Below are 18,825 nucleotides of genomic sequence, written 5' to 3' on the forward strand. Positions count from 1 at the left end.
TTGTTTATGATTAGATCGTATTATTTGGCTAAACGAGGTTTTAAATGGCTGTAATAACGGGAAACAAATTGTAAACAAAACACGACCTCTACATAAACCGTACAGAACTAACAATAAAATTGTCTTCAGCTGTACCATAAGGATGAGAAATCTACTGGGAGTATGTTTTATCCATGATAAAACGCTTACTCATAGAATATTAGTCTTCGACTAAATGAGGAACTAATTGAAAATCCGACTTATGTTGCAAACATGTTTAATAATTACTTTATAGATGTTGTAGATAGCTTAAGTGCTACACAACCTTTAGATAAAAATGGAGGAACAACTAAATCAAGTTAACGATGTAAATAAAACAAAAGGGCTTTTTGAAAGTAGGATATTTAAGTGCACTCCTTTAGATGATAAGGAAATGGAGAGAATTATTGGTTCACTTAAGAATAAAATGTCTAGTGGTTATGATGATTTACCAACTAAATTATTAAAATATGTAGGGAACCTTTTAGTAAAGCCACTTGTACATTTGGTGAATTCCTCTTTTGTGTTTGGCTTATTTCCACATAAACTAAAAATTGCAAAGGTAACTCCTTTACATAAAAAAGACGAGGTTACTGAAATATCTAACTATAGACCTGTTTTATTGCTCCCTGCTGTATCAAAAGTATATGAGAAAGCAATGTACATTAGATTGGTAGATTAAGATTATCTTGAAGCAAATAAGATTTGATAATGCTCATGGTTTCAGAAATGGAAGATCAGTAATAACAGCAGCTACTGACTTCATTGAGTCCATTGTAGAATCAATTGAAAACGGTGAAAATGTTCTAGGGATATACTTATGGATCTCTCTAAAGCATTTGATAGTGTGAGTCATTCAATTTTGCTAGAAAAACTGGAAAGTCTTGGAATAATGGGGTACCCTTAGAATGGCGTGAATCTTATTTGGATGGTCGGATGCAATTTGTTGAAATAAAATCAAACAAAAACAATTATTTAACTACATTTAATTCTCATAAATGTAGAATTAAGTGGGGGTGCCACAGGGTTCAATTTTCGGAACAATTATGTTTTTATGTTATATAAAAGAATTGCCTAAAAGTATTGTTAATCCTCAAAAGAGTAGACTAAGATTTGTTTATATGCCGATGATTCAAATTTAACAGTGGCGGGGAAAGGTAAAGATGAGTTGGAAAATTCAGCCTTTGTAGAATTGCATAATATACAGCAATTTCTAAAAAATAATAATCTAAATCTTAATACAACAACAAAATTTTGTATATCAAAGAGATTTTGTGAAGAAAAAAAATGTAAATTAAAATTCCCATGTCATTCTTATAGAGAATATTGTAAAATGTTGTAATTTGCTTGTTTATGGATATATTTTGATTAAACTTTGGCAAATTTATTTATTTTACACTAAGCTATTTATTTTACAAAAAATACACTTTATTAGTTTCCTTGTAGCAGCAAACCTAGGTACTCATTAAACCTAATGTTATTTAAATAGATTTAATTGAAATCAATTCAGACAAATGGAAATTCGCTTAGTCAGCAGGTTTGCTGCGGCAAGGGTATTTTAAACACAGAGTGGTTACTCCAGTTATAGGAAAGAACTTTTATATCGTTGGTTAACTCGTTCCCACTCACTGCACTGTTCAGTTCAATTGGTATTCGAAAAAATGTTCAGTTCAGTTCTGGCAGGGTCGTTCAGTCGTTCAGTCACACTATTGTAGCACTAGACTAGACTTACAAGACTGGGACTAGACTGACTAGAGTCTAGTCTAGTCCTAGTTTGAGTGAAGTGAAGTGTGGTGAGTGAGAGTAAGAGTGACAGTGAGAGTGGAGTTGTGTTTGTTTAATGTTTTTTTGTCTAACAAAATAATGGTAGAGTTTTGAGTTTATCGTCGCATTATCTTATCTTGGGAATTGAAGTTGTTCTGAAATAATGATTTTGTGATTTTCTCACTAACGACACACAAAACCGTTTCTGTAAGCATCGAACACATTACTCTTGTCTAAGAAAAAAATTTTAGACACATTTTAAATTTAAACGCCCGTCCCAGGCCACTGGAGACCGTGATTCCGATTGAGACATCCGAAGCTATGAAGAATGGAGAGAGAGAGACTCTACAACCTGATAAAAACTTAAAAGTTACCTCATTCATTAGGTTCAAATAAGTTAACTTATTTCAATCATGATGGATACCCAGCAATTTTATAGTAAGTTAATCATAAAATTGTCAATAGCTTAACAAATTTGCCAAGACACAGTAACTTAGGCCTATCTCTCCAGTTCAGTTCACCAACCAATTTTTGAAGCCTATGAGAGGCCAGGCCTACTAAACAAAAACATCGCATACAAGCAGCAAAGGAATTTGATGTAAAACAATATCTTAAATACTGTGAGATTAGAATTTGTATTTTGATTTTTTTTTTTCAATGGAAAGGGAGTCCAATGAATCCGACGCCGACGGCCATCTTGGATTTGCCCGCCATAAGAGCATTGTTAATTTCGTTCAAACAGCCGCTGAAGGGTATTTTTTTTACCATCTCAAATGATGCCAAAGTGATTGTACTATCTAGTAGCCTACCGGTATAAGAAAATAGGCCTAAGTTACCGTGAGATAGACATTTTCATTGTAGTATTAATTGTTTTAAGAGTTATGTTTACTTAGCTTAGGCCTAAGTATGAGTTAAAATATCTAAGCTCCAAGGACTCTTAACTTAAGCTAACCAATAGGACTGTAGGGCAATAAGTTAGGGCTCTTAAGCCTATTATTGTAAGATCTTCGAAGAAGAATCCCAAATTTGCATCAAATCTTACTTAAGACAGCCAAGTTAGTAAACCTCTAGCAAATATAAGTTAATTGAGGAATGTTTAGCTCACAATGATGCTTAGGCCTATAGGCCTAGGCTACCTAAAAGCCATTAAAATAACCCTTATATTAATTCAATTGTAAGTTAATAGGCCTAGGCTATAATTGGTGCAAATATAATATAAGTTACTAACGACACACAAATTAACCCAACCATAACTAAGTTAAATAGCCTAAGGCCTAACTTCCTTTGGTCTAGCCTATTTTTTCATTTGGATTTAAAGTTAGGCTTATCATTACGGCCTAGGCCTACAAGAATGAATGGGGAGGGAGGATTTTAGGCAAGTTAGCCTCAAAACATAAATTACGTTAAGTTAACATTTCCCAATCTTTCTCTACTTAACCCTAGCAGTGGCTGATCGTCGTCTGGTGATGATCCGACGTTGATGCTTAGAATGGCCAAAGTCGTCTGGTGACGATGTGGGCCGAAATTTTTTTAGCGGTAAAAAAAACATGTAGGGCCTATAATCAACTCAGATGAGACCATTTGAAAGATCACATTCTGAACTTTCATTTTATTACATAAACAAACCCTGTAGCAGGTATATAACAATGTCACGACGATTAGAAATCAAATGAATTTTTGGCGCGGCACAACTTTTGCAGCTGACACTTGGGAACTGGCAAAATACGTCTTGTTTGGCATTACCCTGCTCGGGTAATTTTCGTCGTGGGATGTTGCGGGTGGTACCACTGAATAAGTTAGCCATTGATTTTATCTTCATTGTGGTACTTAGTAATATTTAGAACGAAATATTGATTGCACAACCGGTACGATTTTATGAAAACAGCTGTTTTTCGAAATTTTTAACAAATGGCCAATGGTCGTCAGGTGACGATGTGGAAAATACGAATTACATACAGTGTAATTTATTATTACTAGTCATATAGTATGTCATTTTGAAGAAGAAGAAATATAGATTCAGAGAGTGGCAGCCCTGCACTCAGGGTTATTTCTGTATGCTCGCATGTAGACGACGGAAGTGAGTCATTACTGCTACAGTCTGTCAGCTGTCTTGTATTCGCCATTGTTTGTTTGTGTTGTTGCCGGTAATAGTGTTCGTTCTCGTGTTATCCGCGATTTATTACTAAATACGTTATTAGTTCGTAGTGTTAGTAAAGTTTGTGTGTGCGTATTTAACAGTAATCTTCATGCATAAATATTACTGAATTTTATGAAATAGTGTTCATAAAAGGTTGTATTTTGTTAGCATCATGTCCAAAAATGACGATTCTGACATTCAGAGGTGCTATATGCTATAATGATTTACTGTACCCAAGGTGTTATACATTTTTTATAAAGGTAAATGAATACACTACAACATGTTTATATTGGTTTGGGTTTAAAATATTTGGTAAAAAAATTATATAGGCTACTAAATACTGTACACTCTATTTTCTCGAAATGCGCAACAAATTCAAAACGTTCTCAAATTGATACATAATTATAGGTGAAAATAACTTTTTACCACCATACTTATGACTTTTTTGGATTCCTTACTTCATTAGCTTTACAAATATGTAGGCTACATATCATCAGCCTTCATAATGTTTCACAACACAAACAAACACTGTAGGCTATAGTTTACACTTAGGCTATTTGCGGTTTTGCGGTTATTGTATTATTATGTCCCTATTACGCACCTACAAAAAAAATATTTATAACATGTTATACATTTTTATGTAGGTAATTGAATACACTACAAGATTATTATGTTGGTTTGAAGTAAAAAAATTTGGTACAAAAGTTGTATACTAAATACTGTGAATTTTTTTTCTTGAGAAGTCGCTAAAATATAAAAAAAATTATTTTATATACATATGTTTATAGGTAAAAAATTATTTTTACCATAAACTTTATGACTTTTTTTGATTCCTTACTTCATTAGCTTTACAAACATGTATATATCATTAAGTATACACATATATTATAGAACTTTTTACAACATAAACTAACACTGTACGGTTTTCAATTTTTTCGATTCTCCGTTTGTGTTAAGACTGTAAAAACAGTCTCCCACATAACCGTATATATTTGCATTGGAGTTTTCCTGGTGGTTTATATTTCGCCCCAAAAACTTATAAAAAAAATTATTTTCTTAACATGTTATATATATCTATGTAGGGAATTAGATTGTCTACAAAATGTATATAATGAATTTCCCATAAAAAATCCGTAGACAAAAAAATACTGAGGCCGCTTTTGAAATTTCAAAAAAAAAAAATTCAAATTTTTTTTTTATTTTTTTCACTTGACCGATAAAATACACTGTCTAAATCATTATGATATTACTATTTCTAGATTCTCCTGTTCTTTCCGAACAAAATGAATATGATGTTGGCTAGGTTTACTTGTACGGTTGAATTTTTACGAATTTTCAAAAAAAGGTCTGCAAAATCGCCAAAATGGGTTGGCCATTCCCCACTTCTAACATTGGCCACTGCTAGGGTTAAACCAAATCAAATCAAATCAAAATATCTTTATTCGTCATCTGTACATGCTTGGTACATTGAATAGTGTCAATGAGTAGCCTATATTACATTTAAAATATTTGTAACATGGGCCCTAAAATTAAATATGTAATAAAATAAAATTAATAGTATAAATTCTTAAAATATAGAAAAGAACTTAAGTTTCAGAATGGTTTTAAACATCAGCACTAAATGGACTAAATTAAATTAACCAGTTTGAAGATCTTTAAAAAAAACAAATAACATAACTTAAGTTATGTTATGGCCTGGCCTAAATTTGGTAAACTTAGCTTACATATTAACCCTCCGAGTGTTATGTGTCGTAAAAGCGACTCATAACACATCCGCTGTAGTGTTATGTGTCGCTTTTGCGACTCACAAACACTGTTTACGGCAACGGCTCTGGGACTGACTGAATCGGATTGAACTGGATCGAGTGAGGTATCGTTTATTTCAACAGATTCAGAGCTTTCTCCTGATGTCTGTTTCTATATGCTTTTCATTTTAGTTCCGAAAATATTGTAGCAGACAGCTGACGTGCGTATTTGTAAACAGGTTGGTTAACCTCCCACCGATGACTGATGTGTTTTATTACGTTTATCATTGTTTTAGTGTTAAAAATCAAAAGTAGTGATATACGTGGTGCATTATAAGAAGATTAAGTGATTTTGAAGGGCTGGTTGATGATCCTGAAGAAGTAGGTAGTGATATTGATGTAAATTATCAGCCAGATTCCTAGCTATGGTTATAGGCTATGCATTCTCAGCTAAACGCTATGTACCGAAATCTGTTTTTTGCCCATAACTTATTTATTTGCAAACCTACTTCCTTATATTACTGTATTTTTGGAATCCTCATAAAATTCTGAACAAAGTGGCTATTTTAAAATATTTGTAGACCTATAAATTATAACAATTTATTGAGCGCAAACATAATTTTTTTTTCATTTATTTTATAATTTTTGAGAAATGTTAACCCCACAAAAATTGTTGAAAATTTTTTTTGTAATGTTTTAAGTTATATGTTACATTGAAGCCCATAATTTTACAAACAAAATGATATATAAAACAGTATTCTTTACATTGTTTTTAAGTTTCTAAGGTACATTTTAATAAAACCCTGCGATTGCGCAATAAATGGGCGAACATTAAGACCAAAACTAGAGACACTTGAAGGGTTAAAGAAAGTATATCTACCTCGCCTGAAATTAAAATATTTTTTCCCAAAATGTCACGCTGATTCCAAAAAACATTGTCGTTTTTTTTGGAAACACCCGTTTACCCGGAAAATTTGAAAAACCTTAAACAATTTTTATACGGAGAATGACATTGTGGGTTAAGTTAACTTGAATAGGCTTCCTAAGTTTATGTAATTTTTATTACGATTGAACCGCTAGGCCTAACTCAAGTAGGCTACTAAGTTGAATTTCACTGAAAAAGTGGGCTGTTGGCTACTAAACTTTAACTTAGTTTGCTAGCCCCAGCGTGCAGGTGACTCCTAAGTTAAAACGCCATTGTGGAAAGTAGGCATTTTTTGTAAGGTCAGGCTAGGTAAGGTTAGTTTTAGGTAGGTACCCATTTCATTGAACTTTAACCAAACCTAGGGTAACCTAACAATGGCCTACATTCCTACATGGCGTAGGAGTCACCCGCACGCTGGAGTGCTAACGGCCCGCTTTTTCGGCGATATTTAACTTAGTTAATTAGCAGTCCGATCATACTTACAAATTCCTGTTCAGAATGAAATCCCAAACACTTTGAGTAAGTTACCTAGCCTACCGGTAGGCCTAACCACAATGACATTTTCTGTAAAGAATTCTTTTACCAGGTTTTTCCGATTTTCCGGGTAAGATAAGTTAGGCCCAAACAGGTGGTTTCCATGAACAATGACAATCATTTTGGAATCAGCATAAATTTTGATCATTTTGGGGAAAAAATTGAGTTAAGTTACCGTACCTAATTTTGGATGAGGTCCGGAGATTGATTTCCAATAATTTAGTAGCCTACATTGAAGTGTTTCTTGGCAATTATTAAGTTAAAAACTTATTGGTTTTTCGGAAACTGTTGTAGTTTTCTTGCCTATCTGATAAATTTTTATCGAACGTGGCAAATTTATTATGTACTAAGCTATTAAATTAAGCGGTTTTACTAAAAAAAAAAATAGGTAGGGGTCTACTTTATTAGAGGCCTATCCTCCCGTAGCAGCAAATCTACGTACTTATTAAACCCTACCGTATAAGTTATTAGGTAGAGAAATAGATTTAATTGAAATTCAAGCAAATGGAAATATCCCTTGTCTACAGGTTTGCCACAGCAGGAGTATTTTACCACTTAAATTTGTTTTACAGGGTGTTTCATAAAGAATCAGTCGGATTTATAGGTTTACATAACTGTTCATATGGTCATGGGCTAAATTTTATATTAGGCTAACCCTTTCCACTCCAATTAAATGGGAGGCCCATTTTCTCACCAGCTCCATTTAATTTGAGCCAAATTTGCATAGCCTATTTAATTTATTTACTAAAAAATAAATAACTTATCGTCTTGACTTATAGAAGGCTGTTTAAATCTTTTTCAAAGTACGCAAGCCCCCCCCCCCCCAATTGAATTTAAATTCCCATGTTATTCTTACGGAGAATAAGTAAAATGTTGTAGTTTTCTTGTTTATGTACATATAAATATTTTGATCAAATTTGGAAAATGCATTTATTTCTTAAGTACTAAGCTATTAACCCTCCAAAGGTCCATAGTTTAGGCCTTAATGTCCACCTATTTTTGGCCCCTTTGCAAGGTTTTATTAAAACGGATCTGAGAAGCTTAAAACAATGTTAATTCTAATGTTCTATATACCATTTTGTTTGGAAAATCATGGGCTTCAATATTATATATACAACATAAGGAACATTTTTTCAAAAAAAAATTTTTAGGTAAAAAAAAATATAATTTCGAAAATTTTCAAAAAAAAAATAAGTTCGCGCTCAATGAAATTGTATAAATTATAGGCCTATAAATATTTGAAAATAGCCACTTTGTTCTAAATTTAATGAGGATTACAAATATATAATCATATAGCGAGGTAAGTTATCAAATAAATAAGTTATGAGCGAAAAACGGATTTCAGTACATAGCGTTTAGCTAAGAATGCATAGCCTAACCATAGCTAGGAATCTGGCTGATAATTTACATCAATATCACTACCTACTTCTTCAGGATCATCAACCAGCACTTCAAAACCACTTAAATCTTCTTATAATGCACCACGTATATCACTACTTTTGATTTTTAACACGAAAACAATGATAAACATAATACAACACATCAGTCATCGGTCCGAGGTTAAGTAACCTGTTTACTAATATGCACGTCAGCTGTCTGCTAACAATTACGATCGGCTCAGAGAACAAACAGCGCTTAGAGACAGACCTTTAGAAAGCTTAGAATCTAATGAAAAGAACGATACCTAACTCGATCCAGTTCAATCCGATTCAGTCAGTCATAGAGCCTTCGCCGTAAACGATGTTTGTGCGTCTTAAACTAGACGCGTGACCCTACACAAAGTGTGTTGTGCGTCTATTTTTTGACGCGTGACCCTCGGAGGGTTAACATTTTACAAAAAACTAATTATATTTAACTAGGGAATAAATGTGATATTTTTAAGGAAACAGTTTAGTGTAAATCCAATCAGGCAAATGGAAATTCGCTTAGTCTGCAGGTTTGCTGTGGCGGGGGTATTTTTACATACCAACAGGAAGGTACTTACCTCCTACATGTTGGAATCTTCATGCGAGAGATTTTTTAAATAATAGGCTTCCTAAAAGATAAATCGGCAGTCCTGGACCAAACGATTCTACTGCCTATTCTGCCTTAGGTCACTGGCCTCCAGAGAGAGTGGTTGGTTAGAGTGGTTTGTAAAACAACATTGACATTGGTGTGAACTGAAGAACCGAACAAGAGCAGTGTGGAATTCATCACATGCTAGCTGAGGTGTGGGACAAATTTGAGGATCGCCTAGATGTATGATTAAAACTTATAAAGGGGGGTCATTTGAGCTTTTAAATGGTAAGAAAAAACTATTTATGAGTTACGGTATCATGTAATATATATAGGCTAATTATCCTCATGTCCGTATGATAATTAGTTTTGAAATTATAAACATAACTTTATCGGATGATTCTTTTTCAAACACCCTGTAATACATGCCTTTTTAGTAATATTGTTCTCATGCCTGTCCACGCATGATGGCCAAAGAATAGGCTATGTTCCTGGCAATAAAACAGTAGGCTATAATTACTAAAATAAAATACAATACACTTTCCAAACATGCTTTTGCTGGTGCTTCTTATTGAACTGGTCAGTAATTCAGGGCCTACTAGGCCTCGTAAAACGGGGTGACTTGAGCCCAGTGGGGTGACTTGAGCCCAAAACGCAAGAAAAAGTTTTGAATTTTCGTTTCAGAAAACCTAAATGATTTATCAAAAGGTTTTATATATCAATTTGAAGGTTACCTAATTAGCTTTCACCACAAACGATTCCAATTATTTTAACTGTCCATGTTAATAACTATAAAAAATAATAATGTTAACACGTCCGAATCTGAATTTCATTACGTTGAAAAAAGGTTATCGGCACAATGGGTATTTGCACTTAAATGAAAATAAACTATTTTTCCCCATTTCATTATTTCCTTGACAACACAAACATGTTGAAGCATGTTTGATTATGTAATGGTTTAAGTCAGTATGACCTGGGTTTACCTTATCATGACCAAGTTCGGCAGATTTTGGGGTGACTTGAGCCCACCTGTGTTTAATAGGTACCGTAACGTTTGTTTAGTAATGAAATAAGACACTTTCATTATTTCATGTGGTCTAGTAATTGGAAATGGCCAGAAAAGGTAGATGAGTGCTGGTACAGCAAAGCAGAAGTTAAAGGAAAAATAGCAGCCCCCACACCCATTACCGCCAGAGGATCTTTTGCCGTTCCAGAAGTGGAAAAGTGGCGGTTAATGGACAAAGACATAAAGTAGAACAAGTGCTTTTACTAGTGTAAATAGTGTGTAGATAAAAAACAATTTGTTATTTTTACATTTAGCTAGTCTATTAATGACTGTCAAAATGTCTATTGTGAAGTTTTTTATATCGGAGTGACGAATCGGTTCGGATTAACTAGAACGAGATATTGGCAACATTTCATTTACAGAAAAAATTACTTTTTTATATTTTCAAAAATTGCTGGTGGACTTTTTCTGATTAATCATATTCAGATCTTCAATATTTGGTAAGTAAAATTTTTTTAAATGATTCTGTAAGTTTTTTATAAATTTATTACAGTTTTGACGAAAACTTTGTGTTTTGTTTTACACTTACCGTCATTAAACCTAAAAAAACAGGAATTTTTAATCTAAAAAAATACCAAAATATTCAGCTATATATGTGGGTTCAAGTCACCTCATGGGTCAGTGCAGTGGGTCTAGTGCATTAGAATAGCATTGAAATATAATAGCTGGGTTCAAGTCACCCCGACCAACGAGGTGACTTGAGCCCACCCATATTTTATTTTTTTTTAAATAGTTACACTAACTTTAAAAAAATCTTATTCCACACATTTGTAGAATAGACCAAGACTAAGTTTACTGTAAAAGATTTATAAAAAAATACTTAATGGGTTTACTTTAATGAACAAGCAAAGTTCAAAAGTGGGCTCAAGTCACCCCGTTTTACGGTAGGCCTAACCTTAAAAAACTGCATAAGTTAAACTTAATAATAAACAGTATGGTTTTTGGTAGTACAATGTTTTATACAAATTGGCCCCAACAAATGCTAAATTCGGGATTTTCATACTGCCACAAACTTTTTACTTAATGGGGTTTATATAATCCAACCTACAGTGCGTTCAAACTGCTGTGGCACCTGAAGGATTAGGAGACCCTTGACTCTCGCACGCACACTTGCAAGCTTCTGGGTCTGACCTCCCCGACCAGGCAGATGACTCACCACTAGGACGTCCAGTAAGCATATGGTTATTCTTGCCAAATAGGCTAACAAATTTTAATAAATTAAGGGTTATTTTCAAAATGTTCATTAAATAAAAAAAAAATTGATCGGAACACGAGATGATTAAATGATAATTCATGCATACAAACCTAGAATCAATTTTCGTCGTAATTTTAAATAGGCCTATACATTTTAAAACTACTAAAATAAGGACTCCCAGGTTATACTATTTAAAATCAAGATAATTTTTATAATTAAAAATAATGTTAGGCTAATTCACCATTAATTAGACACTCCACAAATAGTTAACAAATTTAATACGGAACTTGTATTTTAATGCATTTTATTCTAATCAGTTAGGCCTACTAGTAGTCAAATGAATGCTTGGACTCTGGCATTGGCATGCGATGACTAAGGATTGTTCGGACGCTACTTTACTATGAGTCAAGGGTAGTTAGTTACGTCCACCATGAGGCATGTCCTGTTCTATGCCTTTTCAAGCACCTAAAATTGCAAATATTTAGCACGTTTCTCAATTTTCAAACACGATTTCAGGGTGAAATAGGTGTTTCCCCCAAAAAATCAAAGGGAAAAAAGTGCTTAAAATAAAATTTGGCAGATAAGGTAAAAAAAAAATAATTCAATATAACATAGGAAGTATAAGTTCAGTAGGTACCAAAAGTTGTACTTTGTGAATCTTGAAAAAAAAATTAACTTAGGTGATTAATATTGTTAATTAAATTTATAAGCTTATAGACTCTGTTACAGTTGCAGGTGTTCACTGATGGATTCTTTGGGCAGACTGAACCAAACATCTGTATAGCGAAACTGTGATCAACCTAAAGGAAAATATTGTACAATATGGAAACAAATTGATAAAAAGAAAGAGCACTCTAATTTCAGTTTGCTTAATTATTTTCACTGTTTTACGTTTAAAGAAAATCAATTGAACTTAGACTGTTTTGTTATTAGACCATGAAAATGGCTCTTATTGATGTAGCTAAGGCTTCTCTTGGAGAACTCAATTTATTTCACTGTTTGGTAATGACTATCATAGCTCTACCATTCCTCAACATCATATACACCAAAGGTCTGAAGGTAGGTGCATTAAATTTAACTGAGGTCTTTAATACTTTACTTCAATAATTTTCAATGAAATGGCGACCATAAATAATAGTTATTTTAAGCCAAGTATGAATGGAGATGAGTGTAGGATGATATCACCATAATTAACTTATCATAACACAGATTAGATCTAGCTTTTAAGTTGTACATAAAATGACGTTTAGGTTTTGTTTGCTTTGTTTAGGTTGTGTTATTTGCTTACGTTGGTGTTTTATAGAAATGGTGACAGGGAAATCAACATATGCCTATAAGAGCTATTTTGTGTAACTACAGATGTGGCAATGTGACCATTTCCATGGTCATCCATTTCCATGATCATTTCAATGGTAGGAAAAGATATTAGAAATGCCTGATAAGAAGTATGATTGCGATGAGTTCAATAGAACAGGGTGAGGCAGTGAAACGATTCCGACACCATTTAATAAGGAATCGGGGGGCTATTAGAGTGTGGGGGAAATGTCCTTAGGCTTCTAGACAAGTGGGAATTCCAGTAACCATGGAGCGTCGGACAAGTGCACAACGTGCGTTTGCTGTAAAGGCATATTACAAAAATGTGGATAGTGTGGTTTATGCTCAGCTCACTTTCCGTTGTGAGTTCAGTCTATCGCCACAGGCTCCCGTGCCATAAAGGAATGCTACGCTCCTTTGGGTGAATAACTTTGAAGCCACTGCTAGCACGACAAAGCGCTATAAACGATTGCAGCTGTTTTGCAAACGCTAAAAAACGTCATTTGGGGATTCCATCTCAGAATTCAACAATGTTTGCAGAACCAAATTTTACTGACACTGTATTGAAAAATAAAAATAATAATTCTTAAGTCTAAACATTGATTTCCACTCATTAACTTAAGATTTATGTTAAAACAACTATCATTTTTTTCTAAATGATTTTTTTGTGATTTTTCTGTAGAAATAAACTGGCAACTGGTAGAAATAAATCGCACAAAAAAATAACATAAACTACAAAATCCAATCTCCAACAACTGGTGTAAAAAGAGGGGTTCCACAAGGATCTGTACTGGTGCCAGTGCTCTTCCTCTCCTCACGAATGACATGCCAAACTGCATGGATGATGCCTGCTCCACTATAATGTACGCAGACGATACCGTGCTTACCATTTCTAATAAAGTTACTGAAACAAATATGATCGCATGCCTCAACCAAGCTAAACACTAACAAATTATTTTTAACACAAAAAATAAAACTACAAACTTAGCACCTCTCCCCGGCCTGTAAGCAAGCAACATAACCAAATCTAGGTATTACAATTGACTCAAAATTGTCATGGAAGCAACACTTCGACCAACTTGGCAAGAAACTCTCGTCAGGTACCCGTGTAATTCGAAGACTCAATCAAATATGTGGCCTGGAGATAGCTTAAGTTGCCTTCTTTGCTCTTTTTGAAACCCACTTAAGATATGGAATAGTGACATGAGGAAGAACATCAGCATCCAATATGGAAAAGATTCTTATCACCCTACAAAAAAGAGCAATCAGATGCCTAGCAGGACTACACTACCAAGAAAGCAGCCGGGAAACCATTCTGCATGCAGTCACCTCACAACAGTTAAGACATCATGAACTCCATACATACAACTAGGGATGGACGGGATTGAATTTTTAGTTCGGGACGGGACGGGACGGGATTTTTATTTCCTTCCCGATTTTCGGGACGGGACGGGACGGGATGGGATTTTTTTCTGTGCATAAAAAGAAAGTCTTGAGTATTGCAGTTACCAAAAAAGGCATACGAAATCAATCTTTACCGTTTGTGGCACTGATTTATAAAAACCAAAAAATGGGTAACAATTTTTCAGGTACCTATAGAAACTTGACACTCGCGGTCGAAAGGACTCGCGGTCACGGGGTGATCGTCGGTATGACTCGCGGTCACGGCATGATCGTCGGTATGACTCGCGGTCACGGGGTGATCGTCGGTATGACTCGCGGTCACAGCATGATCGTCGGTATGACTCCGCGGTCACGGGGTGATCGTCGGTATGACTCCGTGGTCACGACGTGATCGTCGGTATGACTCGCGGTCACGGCATGATCGTCGGTATGACTCGCGGTCACGGCATGATCGTCGGTATGACTCACGGTCACGGCGCGATCGTCGGTATGACTCCGCGGTCACGGGGTGATCGTCGGTATGACTCCGTGGTCACGGCGTGATCGTCGGTATGACTCCGTGGTCACGGCGTGATCGTCGGTATGACTCGCGGTCACGGCGTGATCGTCGGTATGACTCGCGGTCACGGCATGATCGTCGGTATGACTCACGGTCACGGCGCGATCGTCGGTATGACTCCGCGGTCACGGGGTGATCGTCGGTATGACTCCGTGGTCACGGCGTGATCGTCGGTATGACTCCGTGGTCACGGCGTGATCGTCGGTATGACTCCGCGGTCACGGCGTGATCGTCGGTATGACTCCGTGGTCACGGCGTGATCGTCGGTATAACTCCGCGGTCACGGCGTGATCGTCGGTATGGCTCCGCGGTCACGGCGCGATCGTCGGTATGACTCCGCGGTCACGGCGCGATCGTTGGTATGACTCCGCAGTCACGGCGTGATCGTCGGTATGACTCCGCAGTCACGGCGTGATCGTCGGTATGACTCCGTGGTCACGGCGTGATCGTCGGTATGACTCCGCGGTCACGGCGTGATTGTCGGAATGGCTCCGCGGTCACGGCGCGATCGTCGGTATGACTCCGCGGTCACGGCGCAATCGTCGAAACGACTTCGTCTCCTGCGTTCGCGGACCTATCGCTCGCAATAGCGGCGTCATCGGCACTCGCGAAGCGGCAAAATCGCCGGCGATCGGACCAAATCCCGTCCCGAAAAATTCCCGAATCAAATGTAATCCCGTCCCGATAATCGGGAATATTTTTTTCCCGAAAAATTCCCGAAATTTCGGGACCCGTCCATCCCTACGACAAGACATGCCACAAATTTTACCCTACCACTACACTGCCTAACGCTTTTCGAGAAGAAACCTTCATAAAAAGGAGCGCTCTTCTTCAACCACCTACCCGACCATCTAAGAAGCCAGCCACCCCAATGTTTCAAGAACCAGCTAACGGAATGGCTCCAAGAAAGACCCTACTACTCAGAATTCCTGAACACCTGACACAGCACCGCCGCCGACGAGAGCTCTCTCTGGACATCAAAATGTTAACTTTGTGTTATCACATTACATAACTATATAAAAAAACTCTTGAGCATTGTATAACTTTGACAATCTAAAATCTTTTGTATTGACGCATGTACTATTCTCCCACGAATATGTGAATAAAGAACATTGTCTATTGTCTATTTCTAAATTCTGCCGTTTTACTTCCTCACCCTATAGAAATAGATCACAGCCTATGGAAACAATTAGATAGGAATCGTATCGAACTAGCCTTTAGGACTAACAAGTAAAAAACAAAACAGCCAAGGTTTTAAGACTGATAAAACTGTTATGTGTTTATCAAATCGGCCAACTGCCTGAGCTATTACATTGGACAGACTGGCCAGGCCTTTAAAACTATACAAAGACCACTCCCCAAACCCGAGAACAGAAATTTTACATTACAAATAGGCTACCTACTGTCAAAACAGTAGGCATAGTTGAAATATTTGCTGGAAGAGGTTGAAATGTACAAAACCCAAGATCTTGTACTAAGGCTGTGGGCACACGGAAGTTTTTTTTTTTACGCACAAACCCAGCGTGAAAACACAAAAAATATGAGTAGCCTTAAATTTAATGGGGAATGCCACACGCAGTGGGTTTTCCCACGGTATCGGGCGCCTATTATATAGTTTTCAATGCTATTTTTTGTGCATTTTCACCCTGCTTTTGTGCGTGAAAAAAATGCCCGTTAGGCCGCAGCCTAAACAAAAAATTCCACTTCTACCGGTATATTAGTAACATTCTGTTCCACTGAAGAAACTCATTGGAAAGAGAATAGGACACTGCCATCCTTACTTAAACACCTAATCCTTGTAAGAATAAATTACTTTCGTCAAATAGCTCAATACCGGATGGTAAATTTTAGTCAGAACATGTTTCGATACATTGTGTCATCATCAGCTGAGTTCTTTTACTTGTGAAGTGTTGTATTCCACCAGATGGCTTTGTCATTGTTCAATAAACTAACATTAAACACGAAAACGACAACTTTTGAACATTTAAAACACGTAAAGAGACATTGCAGGCCTTGCTTGGACGAACATATGCTTTATTGAAATATGACGAAGCCATCTGGTGGCATACAACACTTCACATGTAAAAGTACTCAGCTGATGATGACACAATGTGTCGAAACATGTTTTGACTGAAATTTACCATCCAGTATTGAGCTATTTGACGTAAGTAATTTATTCTTACAATAATATCTACAGGTCAGGGGCTTAACAATAAATTTAAACAGTCTAACCCACCCATAATAACCACTATATTGGCTTCCACGATTGATCCAGGGTACGTTTTTTAAGACGTAGATAACTTAGGGATAAATATTAAATGGACTATAAAATAAAGCATACATGAGTGAAGATTTACCACCGTTACTTTAGGCCTACTCTTTAGTCTGAAATTTATTTGGACCGGTTTCACTTTAAACTTCAGGTTGGTCAAGGTTGAGCAGCCACTAATGTGACCTTTAATCCCCCGGGTACGATACGAGCGGCGGCGCCGCTCTGACATCGGGTCTCATTTAGTTGCATGTAAATTTGTTGAGGGTAGCCACAATGCGGCGAGCGGCGGTAAGCGGCCGCTCATGGTTCCAAGTCAAAACTGATTTTCCCTAAAACGCCGCTCGTTGTTCAGGTGAGTCATGCTTCAGTTCGGCCTAAAATGACAAGGAAATAGCAGCAAACATGCGATACGGGTCGATACGGAGTTGCAGTCCAGGGAATGTTTGTCGAATGACCAACACGGTCGTTTTAAAACAGTTCAGTCACCAGAAAGTATGGGACCAAGTTAGGGTTAAGGCTTTTCTAAAAACTAAGTTTTTCTTTAAAAACATACAATTGTCAGATAGCAACAGTAGTTGCAATACGTCTTGCAGGTAAGCATAGTTAACCATTTTCGACTATACTGACTCATAAAACTGGGGAAATTTGATGAGCGTTATAAATGTGTCGCTTGTATCGTAGCCACCACTGTCGCTTACTTGCTGCTCGTATCGTACCCGAGGCCTAAGTATCACAGTGTTTGAATATTGAACAAATTCCAAATTATGGATTGACCTAATTTTATTAATCAGTTCTCTGTGATTTTTCAGATGCTGCTGACTAAAGTAGGTTTCCAAATCACCTACATCCACACACTAATTGCAACATTCTGGGGTATTAGTTTCAAGTTAATAAGCTTGATAACTATTTATGGACATCTTGAAGGAAACTGGAACTTACTGGATTGGAGATCAAGACTGGATGATGAGTTGACTAAATGTAAAGTTCATGAAAAAACCATAGTTCACGGATTCAATACAGTTTTTGTCCTGCATACTGCTTTTTTGATCCAAGACTTTCTAGACACGTTGGTTACTAAAGGCTATAAAAATGTTGAGTTTCTACGGAAACAGTTGTTTTTGGCCATATATATTTTGGCAAGTTACCAAGGGTGAGTAAATATGTCTTAACTAGGCTATAGAACAAATATTTAAGTTGATTATTAACACTAATCTACCGTTTGGTATTCAATTTTCACTGTTAGTCCACAAGATTTCTGATGGTCAATTTATGAACAGTTTCAAAATATTGACTATTACTCGTCGTAAACAATTCCAAGAGTTAAAAATTTAGAATTTGATTCCAAAAGTCACAACTAATCCTTTAACCTCATATCCAAAAGAGTTTTCCATATAAGACTCAAGACTTAGAAAATCTAGTTCAGCTACAAACTTACCATATAGAATCAAACCCTTGATTAATTGTTATAACAGTTCTCATCAGAATCTATTGTGACCAAGTAAAGTAATTATTTTGCAATTACTCAACATTATTCATTCCAATGCTTCTCTCGGTAAATTGTAGTTCTGGCCCTCTTGTTATGTAATCATTCTAAAAATTAATTTCAATTATAACTCAAAAGTTATCCAATATATTACCATCACAGGTAGGGATGGGTCGATTCCTCTTTTTTGATTCCGATACGAATTCTTGCAAATCGATTCCCGATTCTCGATTCCTAATAAGTAAAAAAAGTCCTAATGAATAAAATACCGGTACCATAGAAGTAGCGGTAGCCTAATTGAATGGCAAAAACATTTTTCAGATTTTCCCGACTCACCATTTAAAAAGTATATTATTCATTTATGACTTTTTTAAACAACTTTATAATTTAATTCTGATAACTGAGATTTTGCTT

The 18,825-nt window shown here is 36.1% G+C and overlaps 1 protein-coding gene across 5 annotated transcripts in view; it reads left to right on the plus strand.

The window, feature by feature from the left end:
• Nucleotides 1–1,859: 1,859 nt before the first annotated feature.
• LOC128998310 (uncharacterized) overlaps nucleotides 1,860–18,825 on the plus strand; it is a 41,835-nt gene continuing 24,869 nt past the window's right edge. Inside the window, exons 1-4 of one of the 5 annotated variants that reach the window (XM_054424391.1) lie at nucleotides 1,860–2,220; nucleotides 9,216–9,406; nucleotides 12,109–12,438; nucleotides 17,738–18,078. In XM_054424391.1, the coding sequence (XP_054280366.1) occupies nucleotides 12,316–12,438; nucleotides 17,738–18,078 (464 nt within the window). In that variant the 5' untranslated portion in view covers nucleotides 1,860–2,220; nucleotides 9,216–9,406; nucleotides 12,109–12,315. Of the gene's footprint in view, nucleotides 2,221–2,517; nucleotides 2,567–2,609; nucleotides 2,620–9,215; nucleotides 9,407–11,237; nucleotides 11,355–12,108; nucleotides 12,439–17,737; nucleotides 18,079–18,825 lie in introns of those variants that run through there. The other 4 variants (XM_054424390.1, XM_054424393.1, XM_054424394.1 and 1 more) reach the window with 4 other exon arrangements.

The sequence above is a fragment of the Macrosteles quadrilineatus genome, unplaced genomic scaffold, assembly GCF_028750875.1.
Source record: "Macrosteles quadrilineatus isolate MER2022 unplaced genomic scaffold, UCM_ALF_1.0 Scaffold_7__1_contigs__length_78375512, whole genome shotgun sequence".
Classification (NCBI taxonomy): Eukaryota; Metazoa; Arthropoda; class Insecta; order Hemiptera; family Cicadellidae; genus Macrosteles; species Macrosteles quadrilineatus.